We start from the raw sequence: 25,461 nt of genomic DNA on the forward strand, positions 1-25,461 counted from the left end.
ACATGAGCTAGACTACTCCAAAGACTGCTGTGTGTTCAGAAAAGCACTATACTAATAGATTTGACTTGACATATTCCTGTCTCTCAGCTTTACGCTGAGTCCTGGTCACCTGATGATTGCTTCAGACTGTACATTATCACTCACATGATTCATGTGTGTGTGTGTGTGTGTGTGTGTGTGTGCAGCTTCCTCACATGCCGCACATCAGCGAGTGTCTGATGAAGAGGAGTCTGAAGCCCACGGATCTCAGAGACATGACCCTGGGGCAGCTTCAGGTCATCGTCAATGACCTGCACTCCCAGATCGAGGGTAAACACCTCTGTCTGTCTCATTCATACACTCTATATATACTGTCCGGAGTGTGTGTGGAGCTCAGGAACGTGTGTGTGTGTGTGTGATGCTCAGGTCTGAACGAGGAGCTGGTGCAGCTGCTGCTGATGAGGGACGAGCTTCACATGGAGCAGGACGCCATGCTGGTGGACATTGAGGACTTGACCAGGTGACCGAAGCATGAGAAACAGAGCGTAATGGAGTAAAAGTACAAGCGCTGAGTTTCAGGAATACTCCAGTAAAGCACAAATTCCCCTAAAGAAAACTTGAAGTACTTTACATAATAACATGTTTACACACCGGCGTTCACATACTGTTATAGGTTTTGAATTAGATTTTATTATTACATTGTCTGCTTTTGTTTTCATTTTAGTTAAAGTTTTTAGTCATTTTGTTGTGTTTTTGTCATTTTTTTCAGTCACACTTTATTTTAAGGTCCAATTCTCACTATTAACTAATTATTAACTATGACTTTTGCCTCAGTAAACTCCTCATTTGCTGTTTATTAAAAGTTAGCTAGGTAGTTGTTCAGTTCAGGTATTGGGGTTAAGGGTTAGGAGATCTAGAATATGCTCATGCAGAATAAGGCATTAATATGTGCTTTATAAGTGCTAATAAACAGCCAATATGCTAGTAATATGCATACTAATAAACTAGTTAACAGTGAGAAGTGATCCTTAAAATAAAAGTGTTAGCATTTTATTAGTTTTTGTTGTTTTTTATGTTTATGTAGTTTTTATTCCTTTTTTAAAGTTTTAGTATTAGTTATTTTAGGACATAAAGTTAAATTAAATATATATATATATATATCCATTATCGATTTGTTTATTTGAAGTAACAAAACTGTTGGTTACACATTATTGTGATAGTGAACTTTAGACATTCTACTAACTATACGTAACTTTGTAACTCCATGTTAACCAGCAGTCATTAGAGTATTAATAGACTGCTTAATATCTGCTAACACTTTATTTTGATGGACATTTGGTTACACTATTTTAAGGTGTTCATGTGTAATTATAGTGTAATTATACATTTATACAATTACAGTGTAATTAAACATTTAAGTACTGAGTAATATTAATTGTCTACATGTACTTACTATATGTGACCATGAAGCACAAAACCAGTCATAAGTGTCAATTTTTCAAAATTGAGAATTCTGCATCATCTGAATAAATAATCTTTCCATTGATGTATGGTTTGTTATGATAGGACAATATTTGGCTGAGATGCAACTATTTGAAAATCTGGAATCTGAGGGAGCAAAAAAATCTAAATATTGAGAAAATCTCCTTTAAAGTTGTTCAAATGAAGTTCTTAGCAATGCATATTACTAATCAAAAATGAAGTTTTGATATATTTACAGTAGGAAATTTACTAAATATCTTCATGGAACATGATCTTAATATCCTAATGATTTTTGTCATAAAAGAGAAATGTATAATTTTGATCCATACAATGTATTGTTGTCTATTGCTACAGATATACCTGTGTTACTCATGACTGCTTTTGTGCTGCAGGGACACACATGTATAGAGTTAGGATTAGGGTTTGGTTTAAGGTTACTTGCATGTAGTTATGCACATTTTATTGTTATTATAATAGAAAGTACATGTAACGTGTGTAACATTCCGAACATTCCGTAACACTTTATTTTAAGGTGTCATGATACAGAGTAATTACCTAATTAAGTACTTAGTAGTAGTCATTGTACTTACATGAAACAAAATGTGCTTACCATGTAACTAAGTTATGTAACAGCGTGTACTTACAGTTTGTTATTATGTAGATGTAACAGGCCGAGTCTGTTACACAGTTACTATTACACAAGTACAATCTTGATACACTTTATTTTAAGTAGCTTATGTCTGTGTACTTACATTTATAATTACGTTGTGTAAAGTCTGCAACACATATGTAACAAACTTTTGGTTACATAAGTAGCTGTGTAACAGACTCGGCCTGTAACATCTACATAATAACAAACTGTAAGTACAGGCTGTTCCATAACTTAGTTACATGGTAAGTACATTTTAACTTATTCTACTAACCCTACCCTAACAGTCTACTAATACTCTAATGAGAGTTCATTTACATGCCGTTGCATATAGCCATAGAGTGTCTAAAACGGATTGGAAATAAATTACTGCTGTCAAACGATTAATCGCATCCAAAATAAAAGTTTTTGTTCACATAATATATGAGTGTGTACGGTGTATATTTATTATGTCTATATAAATACAAACACATGCATGTATATATTTTATATCACATATACTGTATGTGTGTGTATTTATATGTACATATAACACACAGTACACACTCATATATTATGTGAACAAAAAGGTTTATTTTGTATGTGATTAATCGTTTGGCAGCACTAGAATGAAGCTTAATCAGGCTGTTGTGTGTGTAGTTAACGCTCATGTGTTCCTCAGGCATGCTCAGAGCCAGCAGAAACACCTGGCGGAGAAGACGCAGTCCAAATGAAGCCGCACTCCTCCATACATCAGTATAGACAGACACCTTTCCTTTGCTTCTGTGGTTCATAACTGCTGACCGCTCACGTCCTCACACACTAAACGCAGGCCAGAGTCCAGACGCCTCCGGATCCCACGCTTCCGTCTCAGATACTGCGATCCTCATAGACCGCCTCAGTCCTTCCTGTTCGCCACTAAACTATAACCGTCAGAACATAAAGCGGTGTGAAAACACCTCGTGAGAAACTGAAGAAAAGAAGACGCCGCCGTGGTGAATTAGCTGTTGAATGTTTGGACAGTATTTCAGAACAGACGCCTCTGGATGCTGACCACAGAGGAAACATGTCTGCCTTGTAGTCCACTTGTAGCTTTTGGTAACGTTCACTCCGACTGGTATTCAACATTTTGTGAATGTTGATTCTGACACGAGTTCATCTGAATAAGTGTGTTCATATCATTTTCATTCTATTGTATTCAGATTCTTTATTTGAGGGAGATGCTTATGTACAGATATGTATAAAATAAGAAAAAATAAAACTTTGTTTCATAAACCGTGGCGTTCTGGATCGTCTGTTGTGGAGAAAATATCGTAATCGCTTTTCCGTGGAAGCTCGTTTCTGCCACAGAAAAATAATGTAAAGGTGACTTTTTCTCACAAAAGAAAAGTACAAATTAGAAGAAATTACCTCGGGATTTTGAGAAAAGAGTCAGAATTCTGGGATTAAAAAGTCACGATTACCTTTGTATTTTCTAATTGTGTGGCAGAAGCAAGCTTGCGTAGTTTATGCTTTAGAATAAAATTGCACATACGATTAAACACAAGAAGATTAAACACAGAGTGCTGCTCTTTACATTTTTTATCCAAAACTAGCATCGAATATATTTCAGTGACAATCATTTCCAGAAATGGCATGAAGTCATTTCCAAAGTGCTGTTTCTTTCTACTAATTTTTTTTTTTTTTTTTGCATTTTGAAAATGAATCATGTTTCATGTTGGAAATTTGTCAACTCCTACAGAAAGATGATTTTATATATCATGTTCTATTTGAGACTGTATACGACAGTATTACACATTGTTGGAACAAAAAGAAAATTTGCGAGTTTATCAAATATTAGTCAGATAATTGTGTGATTGAGTGAAAATACTCAGATTTGTGTGGATGGAAACACAGCACTGATGTTCAGATTTACCTTCAGTACTGATCGTGGTGCAGTGTTTTCCAGTTATTCATGGAAAGTGTTGAAAGTGTTGTGATTTGTGGCTGTGTTTGAATGAAGTGAAAACAGGAGGCTGTAATGCAGTTGTTTGTTGAGGTCACTGTGATGAGCGCATGCACACATCAGTGTTTTTTCCAGTTTCATACATATATGCAGGCAACAAACCAAAAGAAAAACACTGTGTGTAGAGGTTATACAGTGATTGAGAGTGTGAGGGATTCCCCCGTCATGAGTATAAAGCCCATCACATTCATACTCCAGCAAACACACACACACACACCGAGTCTGAGCGACGACATTCATCATGAAGATCTGTGAGTAACTCACACACACTCACTGTTACGTGATGGAACTGATATATTTACATCTTTACTTTTCTGTTTGATTGATTGCAAGTGAAGTGTTCAAATGTAACATTTGAGACATTTTTGAAAGCTGATTTACTGCATCTGACGTCTGGTGCTGCAGCTGATGTGTGACTGACGGTGTGTGTGTGTGTGTGTGTGTGTGTCTCAGGTGCTGTGTTGAGTGTATTTGTGGCTCTTGCGCTGGGCTCTCCGGTGCCTCCACACACACAGCAGTGTGAATGCAGCGCCGCTGCCAGATCTCTGCTCTCCAGCATCTCACACATCATGAAGAAGGTACAGCATCACACACTCACAGATTTTAAATATATGTTATACATTGAGATTAAAATATATATTTGGTATGTGAAGGTTGAAACTAAATATGCTTTCAATTTCAATTTACAACATATTTAGTCTATATTTTAAATATGTTTTGGCTAGAATTTTGAAACATTTTTCTGTATGAAGGTTGAAACAAAATATATTTCAGGGGCAAGAAAATACATTTACACTCTTTGTATTGCCTACATTAAGACTATTGTTATAGACAACTAATATTTTCTTTAAATGTGACATTTGGGAATGTATTTTCTTAGACTGAAATATATGGAGGCCAAAATAGATTTTTGAATGCTTTGAAAAAAATATTTTTAAAGAAAAATTTAAAAATAAAAAATAAATGGTAGAACATATATTTACATAAATGTATTTTGATACAGTTTAGTGTATATAAAAAATACTGAAAAAATTAAAACATATTTTTTTTTGCCATATGGGATACTTACCCTGGTGAAAAACAAGTGCACTTCCATAATGCACTTTAAGTTTATCTTAAGAAGTACTAAAGAATAATTTTTAGTATATTAAGTACAAAATTAGTGCACGAAAACAGAACACTTTAAGTACATTATAGAAGTGCACTTTTCACCTGGGTTGAAATGTCCTTTATTTGATATGTATTTATAATATATTTCCATATCTGGATCAGTCCTGTTCTGAAGCACCTAAACTATTAGCTTTAAAATATGAATATGATTTAGTTGTACTGCAGTATTTCTGTACAGCTCTATACAAACAGACTATGGTCAGAAATGTGCTGTGGTCAAACTGAGATGTGTCAGCTTTACACATACAACACGGTTATTTACAGAGTGACTGGAAAAAGAAGAGGATCTTCATAAAAACCACTTCACTTTTTAATCATCGCCTGAAATATTCATATTATCAGACTGATTTCAAACATGTCAGAATTCATCAGATCCATCAGTGTTGGTTGATATACTAATATATGAAAACATGTTATTTGAAGCATTTTTCAGCACAGAGAGTCGTAATATTTTGTGATGTTTACAGTAAGGGACTTGTGTATTATTGTGAGAATGTTTCTGATGGTTGATGGTGTTACTCTTGTCTCATGTTGTGTGTGTGTGTGTGTGTGTGTGTGTGTGTGTGTGTGTGTGTCTGCGTGCTCTGAGCGCAGGAGGGGAAGATGGAGCACAGGGATCTGTTTGCTGGCTTTAACTGCACGGATCTGGAGGCTCAGATGATTCCTCACACTCTCACAGCGTCTGTCTGTCAGCCCAGCTCCTCTGATGACGTGAGTCTCACACACATCACATCTCTGAGCTCACCAGAACCCGCTCATCTTCTCAACATCTCGCTCATTACAGCAGTGTCACATCTGCTTTAGTTTAACCCTCATCTCACACCTGAGCGACTGCAGGATCACTTCTCCAGAGAAGGTTAGAGTTAACCAAAATTAACCACATGGACAGCAAACTGTGAGATTACTGACATGAAACTAGAGATACAACTGCCACGGTTTGCTGAGTGTCTCATGACAGCGCCACCTACTGACAGAATTTCTGCAGGCAAAATTCAACCTATTTGTGAACTTCAAGGTTTCTCCACAAAAAAAACTGTATGAAATAACAGTCAACCTGATCAGCGTTTCCTAACTACGACCAAACAAACCTCACTCTGCTTGTATTTAATTTAACACATTGAGGTCCCACGAGTTAATGCATTAACTAACATGAACTAACAATGAACAGATGTATTTTTATTAACAAATGTATTGGGGTCAAAGAAGAAATTTGACAAAAGTGATTTTATATACATAGTAAGCACATTAAATGCAAGTAAAGCATCTAATTTTAAGGTTTCAAATAAGTTTTGAGAGAATAAAATGTTGAAATGTGGATGAAATAATGTTCCCTTGTCATTCAGTGTAACACTTATATTTATTATATTTAAGTAACACTTATATTTTGAAATTGAAACAATGTACTTATTCTGACCTGAACATTTTAAATTATATAAAAGAATACTACATTTTATTGCATTTTAAATGAGTAAAACAAAAACGATTGCTGATAAATGGCCAAAGTTTAAAAATGTAAAATTATAAGTTTTATTACACTTTCTAATGTACTAAAAAACAACATCAATTCAACGCTGTATTACATTCATAGTTTTGATGCTTGAAAACACTTTTTTCTGTCTTTGACCCATTGTTAGTTAATGTCAGCACAGGTCAATTAAATAAAACCGTTCCATCATTAATGAATAACTACACAAGAACACATGAGTAACGCATTATTAGCACTCTAGTAACTATCAGTAACTAACAAGAAACTCTGATTAATGAGTTAGTAAGTGATAGTGCTTAGTCGAATGTGGTAGTTCACTATTAGCTAATCAGTAACTGCTATTTTTCATACCTCCCTAAGAACTACTGTATACAGGTTCATAATTAATATGAATAATGCATAATCTATAATTAATTCTAAAGTGAAGGTCATGGTAACCCACTAGTAATGACTCAAGTATTACCAAATCCTTCAGAAGGAATTACTAATTATTTGGATCAGTATTCTGAAGTGAAGATCGTGATAACTCCCTAGAAATTAAATCATTGTAAACTTTTGGGGTTTTTGTAAGGTTCTTAATAACATTTAAATCATTACTAGTGTGTTACCATGATCTTCACTTTAGAATTAATTATACATTATGCATAATTCACATTCATTATGATCCTGTATACAGTAGTTCTTAGTAGTTCTCCAGGATATGAAAGAAATAGTAGTTATTGATTGGCTAATAGTGAACTACCAGTTTCAGAGTTTCTTGTTAGGTAATAGTAGTTACTACAATGCTAATAGTTCATTACTCATTTGTTCCTGTGTAGTTATTCATTAACGATGGAACAGTGTTCTAAAGTGTTCAGATACAGCTTGTAGTAAAAGTTCAAATGGACATTAACTGAAATGAATAAATGCTTTATAATTGTTTTTCATTGTTAGTTAATGTTAAGCATCATGCAGTGAACGGATGTCAACAGATGGAAGCTCACTGTGAAGTGTTATCAGTACAGTATGTTAATTATCATGATGTGTGCTTTCAGAAAGCGTCCTGCTCCAGCCACAGGAGCTCGTCTTTCAGTGAGGTGAGCGTGCTGCGATGTCTTATATCTGTCTGATCCGGCTCAGCTGATCCGCTCCGTCTAACACTTGTGTGATTTTCACAGACGGAGTGTCTGACGAACATCAGAGCCGATCTGCGCTATTACGACGTGATTCTGGACTCCTACAAGCCCAGCGAGACTGATCTGAGTCCAGTGAAGACGGCCACCAAAGCCCTGATGGATGTGAGAATCTCCTCCTTCACACTAACTTATGATTAGTCACTATAATATATAATACAATCACTGAATCCCGCAGCGCTTCTCCTGCAGTCTGACCAATCAACCAGAGTTAATAGAGAAAGAACCACTGCTCAAAACATTCACTGCAAAATTGCTTAAGCCTTGTATTATGTTTGATTTCTGGGTACAATGTTTATGTTGTGGGTCAAATTGATCCTAACTGGGTTCAATGCAATTAACCAAAAATCTCACTATGAAAGCAAAACTAAAAATCAGTAAACCTTTAACAATAATGCTGCTCACATATTTTTTAAACGAAAAGAAAGAAATATTGTAAATAGTTTTGTAATAGTGGTAATAGTAATAGTATTGTAACATTTTATTTTTCATTTTACATTTAAATAAAAAAAGCTTTAAACAGTAGAGCATGCCGCTAACAACATCAAGGTCATGGGTTTGATTCCCAGTGGAATTACTATGCTTAAACTGATAAAAATGTACATTTCTTGGGATAAAAGCATCTGCCAAATGCATAAATGCAGATGTAAACACCCTCAGAGGGTAGCTGAGAACCTGCCATAATAAAATACATCAAAAAATTATTTGTTATTTAATTAATTAATTTAATTATTAATATGTTTATTAAATCTGTGGGTCAAACTGACTTATAATCATCATAATCATAATTTATAGTCTGCATACACATATTTGCATATTCCAAAGCTTTCCATATGTTAAAACTTTGCAGGCATGAGAACCTGTGACAAATATATATATATATATATATTGTATATCCTAGGTTAACCATTATTTCTGACGCTCAACATAACACAAGGGTTAAAGACTAGTAGATGTTCACTGCGCAGTGCTCACTTAGTAAGCTGGAGTATTCTTCAGTTTTTGTGTGTAAACAGTAAAAGCGTGTCATGTGTGTGATGACAACTCTAATAAATGTCTAATTCTGCTTGTTTTGCAGTGTTTGAATGAGAACTGTGAGGCTGCGGATGGAGAGTTTCCTCAGGTGAGTGTCTGTCGTCGTCTCTCAAGTTGATGAAACACGGGGCAACTTTTTGAGCCATTCTCAATGGGAAAGTGCTCAAGAAACATTGCTCAAAAAAGTTGTCCCGTGTATCACCACCTTCATGCTCAGTCACTGCAGACAGGCTCGTTGTTTCTGACGCTCATGTTCTCTGATGTTTGTAGTGGAACGTCTGGAGCGACTCGTCCTTCAATGACCGTCTGTCGCTGTGCAAAACGCTGAAGGGCTTCCACATCCGGGCCATCACCGTGAACCGGGCGCTGGGCTACATCAGCTCCGGAGAGCACAGGAAATGATGTCATTCACTATAGCGCCAGGTCACCTTCATCAAACACGGCTGACGCCTGTCAGTCACACATAAGCTGAATATTTATGTTCATCACTCAATCTATTTATTTGTTTTGAGAAATTATTTATTTATGTGTATGTAATACATTATTTATTAACTATTTATTAAAATATTTGTGCAACAAAAATGTATTTTGTGTTTGTGTGGATGATTCCCAAGAAGTCAAGTAACCTTTATTTATATAGCGCTTTTAACAATACAGATTGTGTCAAAGCTACTTTACAATATCAAATAGGAAAATAGTGTGTCAATAATGCAAAAAGACAATAGAAAACACGCAATTTTTAGTTAAAGGCAGTTCATTATTGAATTCAGTGATGTCATCATCCAGCTCAGTTCAGTTTAAATGGTATCTGTGCATTCAAGTCGACGATATCGCTGGAAATTAAGTGTCCCCAACTGAGCAAGCCAGAGGCGACAGCGGCAAGGAACCAAAACTCCCTCTGTGACAGAATGGAGAAAAAACCTTGGGAGAAACCAGGCTCAGTCGGAGGGCCAGTTCTCCTGACCAGACGAAACCAGCAGTTTAATTCTAGGCTGCAGCAAAGTCAGATTGTGCAGAGGACTCATCTGGTTCCGGTGGTCTTGTCCCACTGGCCGTCTAGGAGACAATGTCTTCACTGGGGATCTGTCTCTGGCGCTCATCTAGTTGTCCTGGGGCCTCATTTATAAAATGTTGCGCAGAAAGCATCCATAAATTGATCTTTCAATAATTTCTCAAATACGCGTCTCTTTCAGATGTGAAATCTATGAATCACAAATGATCTTGAACTTGCGCGCAACTGAATGATTTCAGCTTTCTGCCTTGTAAACGACTCCTAATTAATGTCCTTTAATTTAGAACAGCGAGCTCCAAGAACAGCTTACATTTTCAAAAACCTGCAGTACTCCGACAATAAAAAGTGCGTACGTCTGCTCAGACCCTGACGTGATGCTTAGCACTTTTCCACATCAAAGACAATTTTTACAAATATGAGCGTTGGAGTGGATTAAGTGCACGCACACTCTAAGATCAAATCTGTGCATATGCACACTTTAAAAATGAGGCTCTATGTGTGCAGTTTATTTTAAGGGTCTATAATTATGTAGTAGTTAAGCATCAGAATCAAAATCAGAATGAGCTTTATTGCCAGGTATGTTTACACATACGAGGAATTTGCTTTCATGACAGAAGCTTCCAAAGTGCAACAGGATGACAGTGACAAGACAAAACACAGATAAACACAAATAAGTAAATAGGAATAACCATATACAAATTGACAATTTTGTATGTACAGGTATATTATGTGCAAATTCGAAATGTAAACTAAGTATATGCGTTAGATGAATAAATGTATGTGTATAAATTCACAATGTTCACAATTAGTGTCAAGTGTTCATGAGATGGATTGCCTGAGGGAAGAAACTGTTCCTGTGTCTGGTCGTTCTGGTGCTCAGAGTAGCGTCGACCAGACAGTAACAGTTCAAAGAGGTTGTGTGCTGGATGTGAGGGGTCCAGAGTGATTTTACCAGCCCTTTTGCTCACTCTGGATGAGTACAGTTCTTGGAGAGTGGGGAGGGTTGTACCAATGATTCGCTCAGCAGTCCGGACTACCCTCCGTAGTCTTCTGAGGTCAGATTTGGTAGCTGAGCTGAACCAGACAGTTATTGAGGTGCAGAGGATGGATTCAATGATGGCAGAGTAGAACTGTTTCAGCAGCTCCTGTGGCAGGTTGAACTTCCTCAGCTGGCGAAGAAAGTACAACCTCTGCTGGGCCTTTTTAACAATAGAGTCATTGTGAATGTCCCACTTCAGGTCCTGAGAGATGGTGGTGCCCATGAACCTGAATGACTCCACTGTTGTTACAGTGCTGTTCATGATGGTGAGTGGGGGGAGAGCCCGGTTTCTCCTGAAGTCCACGATCATCTCCACTGTTTTGAGCGTGTTAAGCTCCAGGTTGTTGTGACTGCACCAGACAGCCAGCTCCTTAACCTCCTGTCTGTAAGCAGACTCGTCACCGTCCTGAATGAGGCCGATCAGTGTGGTGTCGTCTGAAGTCCACAAACAGGATCCTCACATAAGTCCCTGGTCTGTCTAGATGTTGCAGAACATAATGCAGTCCCATGTTTACTGCATCATCCACAGACCTATTTGCTCTGTATTGCTAGTTGTTGATTCTCCACAGTGCTGAGGGATGGTGTCTTGCAGTTGGTGATGTCTTTCAGACCTTTCCACACTGAAGCCGTGTCATTGGAAGAGAGCTGAATCCTTAGCCTTTCAGAATAATTCCTCTTTGCCACTCTGATCTCTTTTTTCAGTGTGTATGTGGCCTGTATATACAAGACTCTGTCCGCACTCCTGTGAGCATCTTTGGCCTGACGGAGCTGTCTGAGTTTTGCAGTGAACCACGCTGACTCTTAAAATAGAGCAGTATCACAGGTTTATTGACGCTAAACTGCAAAAGTAACTTACCCTGAAATGCTCTGGTTTATGACATCAGAACATTATCATGAGCTTCCACATTCACACATCATGTGAGGTGATGACAGGGAAGCAGGAGAGATTATTTGTAAATGATGGGTCAGATGTGATGAAGCATATTAGCGCATGATGAATCAAGAGCTTCATAAAGCAGTGTCAGAGTTCATTCTGACTGAAGGATAAGCAGATGAACACCACCGGTCTCCTCGTCACATGTCTGGAGATCAGCTGATGAATCTACTGCTTTTGGTAAACATTATGGCGAGAAACTGTCTGAAATGAACCAGGTTTAAACTCCTATAGACTTGGATGAAAATACAAACAGTGGTTCTGTCATTCATTTTCATGGTTTATTCATTTAAAGAATAAAGATTCCCCTGAGAGAGCACATCATACAGGTGTGAGAGGTGCAGATTTACCCAAAAAACATTTCATATGACATGAAACTATAGAAACTAATGCAGCCGTTTGCTGAAATATTCTGAACCAGTACGACAAGAGCTCTGTGTCCATGTGAACAGTGATGGTCACTCGTGGGGATTGAGCTCGCATCTGCATGAATATCATGATATCATGCGCTGGTGTTACGCTACTAAAACGTCAGAGAACAGCACCTGAGATCAAAACATCAACTCTTAATGTTTTGGGTTCCTTAAAAACAAATGCAGATGATCACGGCTTATAGTTCAACAAAACAAACTGAGTTCAACTTACAATCCTTACAAAAACATCCAAATATGTACAATATCTAAAAATGTACAAAGAGCTACATACAAAATGTACCAGATGTACTAAGAGCGTCAAGTATCTACAGAGCTCAGTTCTCCTGAAGTTTTTGCTGAAAGCTCCAGATTCCAGTATGAGCACAAACCTCAGGACTTCATCGCTCTCTATCAGTGGTTAAAGTGATTTCTGACGATCGGTCAGCTTTGACATTCGGCAGACGTCCACAGACTCCAGACAGGTGGTCAGACGTGCGCTCATCTCACAGCTGAAGCTCATGTAGCGGAATTATTTTGTAGCATCTCTGGAAAAAAGATGAGACACACACAAATGTTTCAGTGTGAATGTGTATGATAAAACAAACTGATATACTGTACTGAAACAGAAGCCCTGTACAACAACGCTGGCATGAACCAACAAATCAATAGCTTTTCAAACCACACATCATCAGAATTACTACAAATGATAACTGTTTACTGTACTAACAGTAACTGGCATTATTACAGAAATGTCTCATATTAAATAGGGGCAATCAGTATGTCCCATACTAACACTGCACTCATCAAGCCACTTCATAAAGACATTAAAAACATGTTCATGCTGCACAGAGGAAGCATAAATGTGCTTCAAGCAAGACACTACAGGTGAATAAATATCACCATACTTCACCCATTCATTCATTACAGTATATTCAAACAGTTGTTTTGCATTACAAGTTCTAAAATGTTATGGTTTAATGTGAAAATGAAGCATTATGTTAATACACATTAATTTGCAAAAAAATCCAGAACAAAAATCTTAAAACTAGATAAATCCAGGTTTAAATTCTCCAATATGATTTTACTGAAATATTAGCGTTAAATGTTTTTATATAGGGGATTTCGGATTTCTCTTTTTATCACTGCAAAAATCAGAAAATACACTGAAAAATATGATTAGTCAGTTCAGCTTAGAAATTGTATGTCAACTGGTAACATCTACAATAACTGGGTTTGTTTAAATGAAATAAATGATTTATGGTTACTGATTATAACTGAATTCAACCAACCTGAAAAAAAACAAGTTTTACTAAAGCATAACTGTTAGTAGATGTAACTTGATTCCTCCACTTAGGCCAAATTACTTAAGTGAAGATATTGATGTTTTATTGACAATAATAAAGTAATTAATAATGAAGTCACCATTGTGGAGATAAGCATTTGCTTTAGTTGGGTGCTTGATCCTTGACTTTTTACCATTAGTTATTCTCTGGTTGCTGTAAATGTGCATTTCTAGTACATTTGATGCAGAAAACTTAATGAGATGATGATGTTATCGTCAAGTAGTGATCACAGTTCATATCTGGAGTGTGTTATTTAGATTTATTAGTTTCACATTTTGAAGTATTGTACTGCTTTGAAATTTGGTAAGTTTTTTTTAAAATCATTATGCAGAAATTATTGGGCTTAGATCATAGACTCACAGATATAATGAATCTGCGTATGAACCTCAGCAACGGTGGCGGTCAACTCTGAACATCACAAACCAAGCTACTAATGTCACAAAAAAGGTTTGCATTGATTGTCACCATTGCTGAGATTCATACACTGATTATTGATCTCTGTGTGAGTCAAAAAGACAGCTCAAAACACTTGCTATATAACAAAAGAAATCTGAATATCTGACTGTCATAACATCACAAGACTAACAGCTATCAGACTCCTGATATGATCTATGAATCTGACCCTACACTGAGTCATCACAATCATCAATAAGTAATCAAGATCACCTAATCACAGTTTCTCTCACAACTGTTGCTATAATATACGTGCTTTAGAAACACAGTTGCAGCAGTCAGAGAAAAAAAAGCCCAGTTAAAGCACTTATCTCCACAACGGTTTATTATTTTCTATAAAACAACATCTAAACCTCAGTTAATCCTCAATAAGAAGTTTAGTATGAATTAAAGTCAGACTGGATTGTAATAAGTGAGAAAGAGATCTGTTGGTGTTTAATGTTTTGTTGCTGCCAGTCATGTGACATTTTATTTATATTTAAATTTTTTTTACAGTGGTTACCATTGTGCTGAAAAGTAGTGCTGTCAATTGAAATTTTCCCTTTGCTGCAACTAAAAATATATAATAACTTAAAATCATAATTTCTCATTGAACCAAAATTCATTAATCAGCATGTTTATGATGTTTTAACTGTGTTAATTCTGAGTTTTACTGGAAATTGTATGTTGGGGCAACGTAATGGATTCAAGTTAAAAATAACATCCTCTTGTTTTTTTGTTACATAATCTTGATTGAACTATGTTGCAACAACAAAACTAGAATTGTATGGAATATCAGAAAGAAATACCTCCTTAAAGCAACAACTGCACAGGTTCACTTTTTACAGTGCAGATAAAGCACAATAAAAAAACATTTAAATGTGTATTTTGGATGTTTTCTTTCCACTACTTTGATGAACAACCTTGATGAAAATAAATCTGTAAAATAAACATCGGAAACCTCTTGATTCTGTCAAAATAAAAGTCCTGCTTCTGGCACACTGGCCAAACAGAAAAACTTCTCAGCTGATGCAGATAATAAAAAAATGCCAGTTTATCGGCCTTGGCAATATATTGGTCAATCACTAGAATAGAGTGGCTAATGGTTGATATAAAGCTCAACCACTATCATATCACACTATTACATTTACAGATAAATAAAAAATAAAAATAAAACTCCTGCTTCCGTCTCTTACCAACCAAACAAAAACTTATCAGCAGATGTTGATCATTAAAACATTCATAATATCGGCCGATATATATCGGTCAATCTCTACGAATAGACACACCTCAAAGCCTTTTTCATCTGTTACACTGAGCCCAGGCCATCCCTCCTACTAGAAGATACACACCTAGGGCCTCATTGTGCGTACGCTTAAATCCACACCAGTGCTCATATTTATAAAAACTGTCTTTGACGTGGAAAAGTGCTTAGCGCCACGTCAGGGGTCCGAGCAGACTACGCACTTTTTATTGTCAGAGTATTGCAGGTTTTTAGAAATGTAAGCTGTTCTTGCAGCTCGCTGTTCTAAATTATGATGATTGGTGATATTTTATATGTTAAAGGTCCCATGACATGCTGTTTTTTGGATGCTTTTATATAGGCCTAAGTGGTCCCTAGTACTGTATCTGAAGTCTCGTTCCCGAAATTCATGGTGCAGAATTTCAGCCACTAAGAGCCAGTCCCACAATGAGCTTTCCTTAGGACGAGCCATTTCTGTGTCTGTAGCTTTAAATGCTAATGAGGAGGAGAGAGGCGGGGCAAGGTGGAGGGTGGGTGTGGCCTGCAGCTTGCGGCCACGGTACCATACGCTAATGTTGACAGTGGATGTATGGCAATGGCTCGTAGACACGCAGTCCTTCAATCTTTTCAGTTTGACCCAGAATCTGGTCCGGATGGAGAAGTTGCAACTCAGCGGCTACAGCAGGACCTCTCCGAATGGTTAGTTTAAAATATTGTGTCTGGATACAGTCAGTGTTTCCCACACTTTACCTGGGCGGACCGCAACAATATCCACCTGCCATCAGCTCCTGCGTCTCACACACACGAGCGCTACTTTAGAACAATATTTAGTAACTTTCAGACCCTTTTGGCAGCTTTTTTCCCATAACGGGTACATACTAACAAACCAAGCAACTTAAAAAAAAAAACTATCATTCAGTTGTAAGATGTCTCCAGTACTGCCCCGCGAGCGCGAGGTCTCTCTCCCGGCGTCTGTTCTGAGCAGCGAGCGGCAGAGAAGCAGAGCTTTCAGTTTGCCTTAAAGCAGCAGACTCATCAATAAATCATTTACAAAACAACGTTTCCAAGCACCTGTCACTTACTGACTGTTTGGACTTTTAAATATGAACCTAATTTAATATGCGCAGTTTATTACTCAGACACAAAACAGTAATATAGCCAAAACCACTGCATATAGTCGCTTTTTAGTGTAAGTTAGATGTATATTGATTTTATCAGACGATGTTGCGATTATAAATCAGCATTTAAGGAGTATAGTGAGAGTGATTTAGGGTTAACATGTATTATTAATGGGTCGTGTTTACTATTTATACTTGTTTTATGTATGGCAACAGAAAATATGTAAATGTGAACAGCTTTATTGGGCATTCAGTTGTATTACAGTATGTGACAGTTCATAGAGTAGAACAGATCTGAAGTGCCAAAAAACAGTGCTTCGCTCGTTTGCAAGCCATGATGTCTCTCGCTTGCCTCGCACGGTCGTAGCTCATTTTCTCATGGGCGGGCAAAGCAGAGAAAGGGGAGGTAACCTTTCCCCGTCTGACGACATAAAGGGAAGATTCCAGATCGGGTCATCTGAGCTTTCATTTTCTCAAAGGAGAAGCAGGATACCCAGGGCTCGGTTTACACCTATCGCCATTTCTAGCCACTGGGGGAGCATAATCAGGCAAGGGGAACTCATATTAATGTTAAAAACCCTCATAAAGTGAAATTTTCATGCCATGGGACCTTTAATGACATTAATTAGGAGTCGTTTACAAGCAGAGAGCTGAAACCATTCCAAAAACTTCAAGATCATATGCGATTCATAGATTTCACATCTGAAAGAGACGTGCACGCACGTTTTCTGTTCGTACATTCATTCTATGAATCAAACGTACGCATATTCAAGATATGATCGTAAGATCAAATTTAGGATGATTTCTGCGCAAAATTTTATAAATGAGGCCCCAGATCCCGTCCAGACTCACCGTCCAGCACAGCAATGACCTCATTCGGCACGTCATCGTTGTCTTTCAAACATTTGTGGAGATCCTGAATTCCCGCTTTTCCCTTGGGCTGACGTCGTCTCCAGCGCTCCAGCATGTTGAACTTCAGCATGGTCGCGCTCTCCTCGGCGGCCTCCATCTCCTCCAGGTCCTGCTTGCTGAGGCCCAGACAGCTGATGGCCACGACCTTCCACTCCCTCCCCATGCGTTTGGCCACCTGCATCAGCTGCTGGTCCGTCAGGTCTGGAGCCGGAGCCGGGGCCGTCGCGTGACAGTCTGAAGACACACCAGCACTCCAGTTAACATATAATCAGGATAAATACTGTAACGAGGCATCACCGCCGTCATACACTTACCGGCCTCATCAATGCCACGAGCTTTCTTGCTGTGTTTGTGACCGAGCTCTTCCTCCGACGTGCTGCTGTGTCTCTTTCTGCCTGTAAACGACGAGACCACAAAACATCCATCATTCCTGAATATTCTGACAATGTGATGAATAGAGCACTCAAGTGACGATCCATTTTTGTAGACAAACCCTTAAGTTCACATCATTCTGGTTCCCTCAACATAAACCCAGTACGATTTTTCCACTGGCTTTTGGATTATTGCAGAAATTCAGCTCTGTGACCAACACAAGTTTCTTACTAGTGATGTAACGGTATAAACATTTCTTATCAAGATTATAGTGACCAAAATGACCACGGTTATCAGTTTTATCACGGTATTGTTAAAATGTGCTGGAAACATTCAAAAAGTACTGACACATTAATCATTTCACCAAGTTTTATATTTAAAATCAACAAAGAATAAATAAAATGACTTTTAGTTTGCATAAACACTAAAACAATAACATTAACCAATGATGTCTGGATTTTAAATGACAACATGACTGACAACAGTTTCTCTAATAACATGTAATATGTTCAAATAAACCTTTGAAAAGGTTTCATAAAGTGATAAACTTCTTCAGCCTAAAGAAGAATAAAGAATAAAGCATAAAGAAAAGAGTTAAGTCACAATGATAACTGATTTATAAATGATTATATGTATTTTATCTGCTCCATAAATAATTCTAGATAGCTTATCTGAATAGTTTAAATGTGTTGAATCCACATAAGCTTGTTTTTCATCAACCGGTCATAAATTACAGCAGGGTCTGTAAATCCGGTCTGTGTTTAGTCCAGACAGAAACTGCACACAGACTGAATGTGAACAGAGTCTCTGTAAATCCAGTCTCTGACAGCAGGTGGCGCTGATGGAGCAGCAGAATTACAGATGTTTCTCGTAAAGAACACTACTTTATTAGGTATCACATGGAGCGAAGGTGAAAACAAACTGCCTTCGAATATTTTCTGAAGACAGTCAGAACCTTCAGAGGTGCATTAATATAATTAATTAATTCATATAATCATTTGTATAATTCCCTCAGCACTCGTTTAAAACCTTGCAGCTTTCCGTCATGTTTTCACACAAAACTACACTACTCTGTGTGCTCTGCTGTTACTGAAAACTCTGCTTTATGCTGGATAGCATTTATTTATCCTGAGTTGTTCAAATCGCCGGTAATCAAATACTGATAATGATAATTATAATATGAAACGGGAATTTTATCATGATTTATCGTCAAACCGATAATCGTTGCATCCCTAATTCTTACACATTTTGTTCATCATGAAGATCTTAACAACTGTTGTGAATTTTGAAGCCTAATTACAATCGTCAGAAGTGAAAAGCTAATCACTGGATATAGACTTACTACACTAGAGTCACATGACTTCAACATCGCCACCATTACGCTTCAACTTTATCGGTTTTTATTTAAAAAAAAAATTATTTATTGAATGTGAAAGCGACTAGTGAGTAGATGAGTTTCAACACAAATAAAAGCTTTACAAAAATTAAATGGTTTTATTGATGTATTTTATGACAGAATAAAACACGATAATATCTTGAGTTATATACCTTATTTTAGTCATTCAACAACAATAAAAAAAGCACATGTACTTCAAGCAACTGGAAGTGCTGCAATGCAACTGGTTTCTGGGTTTTGGCCAACAAATACACATCATCCCCACATTGTATTGAGGACAGAGACGCACCACATACCTTTCGATGGTTTTCTGGGGTTTTCATCTAGTTGATGTATGCAGTCTCCTGTAAAAGATTTATAATTACATTTATTGTTCTTTACAAACATGGGTCATTCTCAGGAAACTGTGTCTCCATGTCTTACTGTTACTAATTAACAGGATACTCAATTATTTGACAGGATTATAGTTTGGTTCTCACTATTAACCCTCTATTAATATAATATTAATATATATTAATATGATATCTATTAATATAATAGTTCTTACTATTAACCATCTATTAACTATGACTTTGCTACAATAAACTCCTAATTTGCTGCTTATTAATAGTCAGTAGGTAGTTGTTCAGTTTAGGTGTGGGGTGGATTAAGAGATCTAAAATCTGCTCATGCAGAATAAGGCATTAATATGTGCTTCATAAGTACTAATAAACAGCCAATGTGCTAGTAATATGCATGCTAATAAGCAACTAGTTAATAATGAGAATCGGTCCTTAAACTGTTGAAATATTACTGACATATTTATAGTTTTTTTTCTCAGCAAATACCGATTTTTTTCTATCTGTTCAATCCTGTTATTTTTTTATTTCCCGCTTTCAAAATAATGGCTTGATTTTCTGACATGATATTTGAGGGAGATGCGAAGAAATAATCATTTAGATAATCATTCTCCTTAAGTATATAGCATTATTTAATTATGTCTACATTTTAGCCATAACATTATAGTGATACAATTTTGATCAGACTTTACTCAGTTGCATACTCAAGTGTATTCATGTTAACTGTACTGTCAGAGGGTTGAAATAATATCAAGCTTTGGGTGACAGTTGGGGTTTTAAAACATATGAAAAGTCGCTGGGGTATATTTTCAGCAATAGCCAACAATACATTGAATGGGTCAATCAATTTTACTTTTATGCCAAAATCATTAGGATATTAAGTAAAGATCATGTTCCATGAAATATATCACTACCGTAAATATATCAAAACTTCATTTTTGATTAGTAATATGCATTGCTAATGACTTCATTTGAACAACTTTAAAGGAGATTTTCTCAATATTTAGATTTTTTTGCTCCCTCAGATTCCAGATTTTCAAATAGTTGTATCTCAGCCAAATATTGTCCTATCATAACAAACCATACATCAATGGAAAGATTATTTATTCAGCTTTCATGTGATGTAGAAATATTAATTTTGAAAAATTGACATTTAAGACTGGTTTTGTGGTCCAGGGTCACATATTTGTTAAGTACTAATCTGAAGGGAACGTTTGCTCCTATTTTTGTCAGTTTTAGGCCTGTTACTTCAGGCTCGAGGTGGGAAAATTATTAAAATGATTAGTTATTAAAGAAGACATTTTTGGCACCAAGGCAAAGGAGGCGATCATGTTTGTGTTCATTGAGCCGTACCCTCTCTGATGGTAGCCGTCCATACAGTATGTCCTGAGTCAGCATCGGTCAAGGACAGTTTGAAGGGAGGACTCTCCTCAAAGAAGACCTCGAAGTATCCCTTCACCTCCACGATGACAGGAGAGAAGAGCATGTCCTGCAGACACACACACACACACACACACACATGATAACCTCACAGCTGAGCGCTGGAGCTGTGATCTCCGGCCGCGTCTGCAGTACCTCCGGTGTGATGTGACCCATGGGCTCGCTGATGAGACGGTACCTCCTGTTCTCCTCCAGCATGCATGTGGGCGGCTTGTCCACTTGTATGTACCTCTTGTTGTTCTTAAAACTGTTCGCCCGCCGGACGGCCCTCCTAATGTCCTGCAAAACATGGCATCAGCGGTAATTCTGAAGAACACCAATCAGAGTCTTGTTAAGTGTTGTCACGCTAAACTAACCCAGGGTTCAGGATCAGCTGGATTTAGACAAAACCAAACAAATTCCACCTGTTTTAAGCAGAACTACAATCCTTTCCATCACTTCTCTGACAGCGTTATTGAACTGAATTGAGTTTTATAATGCCACTATTGTCGTCTGTAGAGGCTGTTTTACAGCTGAAATTGAAATTGATGAATTTTCCTGTTTATTTCTGTGAAGCTGATTTAAAACAATCCATATTGCATAAAGTGTTATTAAAATAAATGTGACTCGACTTTTGTCCCTGAGTTTTCCTTTGGTCAAGTACGTGCACATAAATGTGCAATGCGATGCTTTTTATTGAAAGTAAAACACTGTCCAATGAAAAACATGTGAATCAAAAATCTGTGCAAAGTACGATTAAAATATTGAACACCAACAGATGTGAACTAATAGAATTCTAGTTGCTTTATATGTTATTTTTCATTCATTTTGGATTGTTAATGAGAAAATGTTTTCTTTCATGACATCCTGCCATCTTGGTGGTTTACTATTTTCAAATCTATTTTTATTTACTATCTTTATTGATAGACACTCATCCATCTTACAAGGAATTTAGTAATATGGTTTTATGTTAGTAAAACTATAGCATCTTTGCGACACAGGCCTCTAAAATCAGACTAGGGCAGACCAAAGTTTATATAAAGCAACTTTTCATAATACTTTCTGGTGCTTTTTTGTTATTTTGAGCTTGACAGACCCAGTCCCCTTTGATTATGTGCACAGAAGAGGCCAGGGCATTCTTAGAAGAACCTCATATTCATTTGGAAGGACATGAGGGTAAGTACTGTACATGAAAACAATTTTCATTTTTGGCAGAACGAGGGTCTTTAGAAGCATTCTGTGAGTTTTTTTGACTGACTGAAACTGAAATGTCCTCTCTGACAGCGTGAATTACGCTGCGCTGAAACCGCTCTGTGGTGTGCAGACCACAGGAAGTCATTTCACATGTGAATGTGACGATTAAACCCACCGCAGAAGGCAAAGACGAGCCCCTGTCCAAAGATAAGCAACCCACAAACTGTTGTGGAACATCAGACGATGAGCCAATGTCAATAGATGACATTTAGCAAGCACTTCTGCTTCATTCAACAGTTTTGGCCTGAGTCACATTGGCGAGTACCTAACCAGAAAATGTGGCTTTGCGTCAGGGGCTGTAATTTCTGATGTACAATTTTTATTTTTTGTTTGCCACAATGCAACAAAGGTCATTATTTGAGTTGAGCACTTCTCACGATAGAATCAATTTGAAGATAAAAGATGAAAGAGCCAAATGACCTCAGTTGACTGGTTTCCACGTGGTGTTTTTACATATTAAAATGGGCCCTCTTTAAAATTGTAACACCTGGAAAGTAACAACATTTGGATAAGTAACTCTCATATTAGTTTAACGATCAACCATTTTAAAGGCTAAGCATCTCCGTTCACTACTTGTTAAAGGAATAGCTCACCCAAAAAATGAAAATTTGCTATAAATGCACTCATCCTCAGGACATCCAAGATTAGGATGAGCTTGTTTCTTCATCAGGTTTGTAGAAATGTGTCTCTGCATCAGTGTCTCAGCAATGGATGCTCTGCAGTGAATGGGTGCCGTCAGAATGAGAGTCCAAACAGCTGATAAAAACATCACAATAATCCACACCACTCCAGTCCATCAGTTAACATCTGGAGAAGACAAAAGATGAAACACATCCAGCATTGAGATGTTTTTAACTAAAATATGAGTCCATAATCCATAATAACTCTTCCTCCAGTGAAGAAGTGCATCTGCTGTTGTCTCTCTCATCAAAATCCAGCCACATATTTGTTCAGAGCTGTTTTGTTTTGTAAACGCTGCTTGATCTGTGCAGATTTCTCTCCTGATTCAGACTAGAACACTTTTCACTGCAGGAAGTGTTATTATGTATTATCTACTCATATTTTAGTTAAAAACATCTTAATGCTGGATGTGTTTCATCTTTTGTCTTCTCCAGATGTTAACTGATGGACTGGAGTGGTGTGGATTATTGTGATGTTTTTATCAGACTCTCATTCTGACGGCACCCATTCACTGCAGAGCATCCATTGCTGAGACACTGATGCAGAGACACATTTCTACAAATCTGATGAAGAAAAACTCACCTTGCCTAGTCATGGAAAGTCTCTGTTATTGTGAAAAGTGAATGCATGATGCTGAGATCCTACAGGTATTTTACAGCTTCTAGGCATTTAGTAGATGATGACACCCACACAATCAAACATCAAACATCATACACTCACAGGCAGAGCAATAATCACCCAGAGTGGCAGACAAGCAGAACAAAACGCAGAACCGAAACTGCTCTGATGTCACAGTGATGTTAATACTTAGACGGCACACAGCGCACCACTGCTCTAGCTTAACCCTGGAATCAAATCTAAATTTAGCAGATTACCAGAAGGTCACATAAGCAGCGTTACCAAGAATAAGACCCGTCAGCAGAGTTGTGTAAAAACCGTCTCATTTCTGTGAAAGCAGAAGAGTTTTTGTTGCTGATAAACCGTTTGACGTGTTTCCTAACCTTGATGTCAGAGCAGTTGTTTCCAGCCAGGTACACTCTGAAGGAGAAGGAGTTCTCATGGCCCACCTCCTTGAACACCTGCACCACCCCGTGGTGCTCTGCTGATTTAGACGTCTGAACAATCGGACCCACGGGCGAAAGAGACGACACGGTCCACTTGACGTGACTGCCGGAGTGATCGGCCGAGGGCTCGATCAGACCACGGCTGTTCTTCACATGCAGCACGCTGAACTTCACTTCGTTGTCTTTATCTGCTGAGAGCGAAGGGAAGACGACCACGGCCAAACAGCGAGCAGAAAGAAAAGAAAATAAACACACTTCGTTGCAATTCTCAAAAATCTGAACGTTTGCCATCAAGTCAAAACCCTCAAACGAGCATGTATTCTTTGGGAGAAACTTTATGAAGTCTCTGTACCTGCTAGACACAGTGAGTGTGGGAACTGGACGGATTTGAGAATAGACGGATCGCAGTCCACGTCAAAAATGGGACCGGCAAATTTCCACGATTCAGTCAAGTATGTGCTAAACTTGCTCCAGGAGAGGACACAGTAGGTGATCTTGACGCGCTGAGAGACCTCGAACACCAGCCCGGTGTCTGAGCACTCATACACACCCTCAGCATCCAGCTGCAGCCTACACAAGAGTCAAGAGTTATCACAACCCTTTCCCTCTATCATAATCCCATTCAGTCGGAAGGTATCCGCTGTTACTCAAACACTAGCAGATACCTTCCGAATAAATTATTCATAAGATGCATCAATTACTAAAAGGTTTCATATTTTACTTCTCAGTTCTCAGAAAACATATTTCAATACTAGCATAAATAAATATATAATAGTTGAAATACTGGCATTTATGAAATATGATTGTTGAGAACTAAGACGTAAAATGTTAAACCTTCTAGTCAATTTTTTATGTTTTTGAAAGAAGTCTCTTCTGTTCACCGAGGCCTCATTTATTTAATCAAAAACAGTAATATTGTGAAATATAGTTAAAATGTTAAATAAATGTTTTCTAAGTGAATATGGTTAAAAAAACATATGCTTTTGGAGTAAATTTATAATGTTACAAAAGATTTATATTTCAAATAAACACTGTTCTTTTGAACTTTTTATTAATCAGTGAACCCTGAAAAATAAAATGTATCACAAAAATATTGAGCAGCACAACACAATTTTCAACATTGATAATAATCAGAAATGTTTCTTGAGCAGTAAATCAGTATATTAGAATGATTTCTGAAGATCATGTGACACTGAAGACTGCAGTAATGATGCAGATATCCACAGCTATTTTAAATTGTAATTATATTTCCCAAAATTACTGTTTTTTAAATCAAATTTAATGGAGCCTCGGTGAACAGAAGAGACTTCTTTCAAAAACATAAAAAAAAACGACCTCAAACTTTCGACCAGTAGTTATTCAAAGGTTTCCTAATTAATGTGTGGCACTAATACCTATTATTCACTGGGGAATTATATCATGCAGAAGAAACATTTCAATGACACATTTGATCCTTCTCACATTACATCTTGGGTTCTTCTAAAGCTGCCAGAGCAGAGAAGGATTTTACACTAGTCAAGATTAGACTGCAGCA

The 25,461-nt window shown here is 37.3% G+C and overlaps 3 protein-coding genes across 10 annotated transcripts in view; 2 read left to right on the forward strand and 1 right to left on the reverse strand.

Moving 5' to 3' along the window:
* The window catches only part of LOC306850988 (schwannomin-interacting protein 1-like), a 250,253-nt gene extending 246,892 nt beyond the window's left edge, over nt 1–3,361 (forward strand). For all 3 annotated transcript variants that reach the window (XM_079386982.1, XM_079386983.1, XM_079386984.1), the window contains 3 exons: nt 186–309; nt 406–499; nt 2,772–3,361. In XM_079386982.1, coding sequence (XP_079243108.1) covers nt 186–309; nt 406–499; nt 2,772–2,823 — 270 coding nt within the window. In that variant the 3' untranslated portion in view covers nt 2,824–3,361. The remainder of the gene's footprint in view (nt 1–185; nt 310–405; nt 500–2,771) is intronic.
* A 703-nt stretch (nt 3,362–4,064) lies between these two features.
* On the forward strand, nt 4,065–9,531 carry LOC306850989 (interleukin-12 subunit alpha-like). The gene is made up of 6 exons (XM_079386985.1): nt 4,065–4,672; nt 5,859–5,975; nt 7,785–7,826; nt 7,908–8,027; nt 9,001–9,045; nt 9,228–9,531. Exons 1-6 carry the CDS (start codon nt 4,664–4,666, stop codon nt 9,357–9,359), a joined length of 465 nt encoding a protein of 154 aa, XP_079243111.1. The 5' UTR covers nt 4,065–4,663; the 3' UTR covers nt 9,360–9,531.
* A 987-nt stretch (nt 9,532–10,518) lies between these two features.
* Nucleotides 10,519–25,461, reverse strand: part of LOC306850992 (NACHT, LRR and PYD domains-containing protein 1a allele 5-like) — a 36,875-nt gene continuing 21,932 nt past the window's right edge. For 3 of the 6 annotated variants that reach the window (XM_079386989.1, XM_079386987.1, XM_079386991.1), the window contains 8 exons: nt 24,280–24,497; nt 23,865–24,115; nt 21,085–21,228; nt 20,863–20,998; nt 19,468–19,515; nt 17,718–17,798; nt 17,344–17,637; nt 12,204–12,900 (listed from right to left, as the gene is read on the reverse strand). In XM_079386989.1, the coding sequence (XP_079243115.1) occupies nt 12,872–12,900; nt 17,344–17,637; nt 17,718–17,798; nt 19,468–19,515; nt 20,863–20,998; nt 21,085–21,228; nt 23,865–24,115; nt 24,280–24,497 (1,201 nt within the window). In that variant the 3' untranslated portion in view covers nt 12,204–12,871. Of the gene's footprint in view, nt 12,901–17,343; nt 17,638–17,717; nt 17,799–19,467; nt 19,516–20,862; nt 20,999–21,084; nt 21,229–23,864; nt 24,119–24,279; nt 24,498–25,461 lie in introns of all 6 variants that reach the window. The other 3 variants (XM_079386986.1, XM_079386990.1, XM_079386988.1) reach the window with 2 other exon arrangements.

Source organism: Barbus barbus, assembly GCF_936440315.1.
Source record: "Barbus barbus genome assembly, chromosome: 31".
NCBI lineage: Eukaryota > Metazoa > Chordata > Actinopteri > Cypriniformes > Cyprinidae > Barbus > Barbus barbus.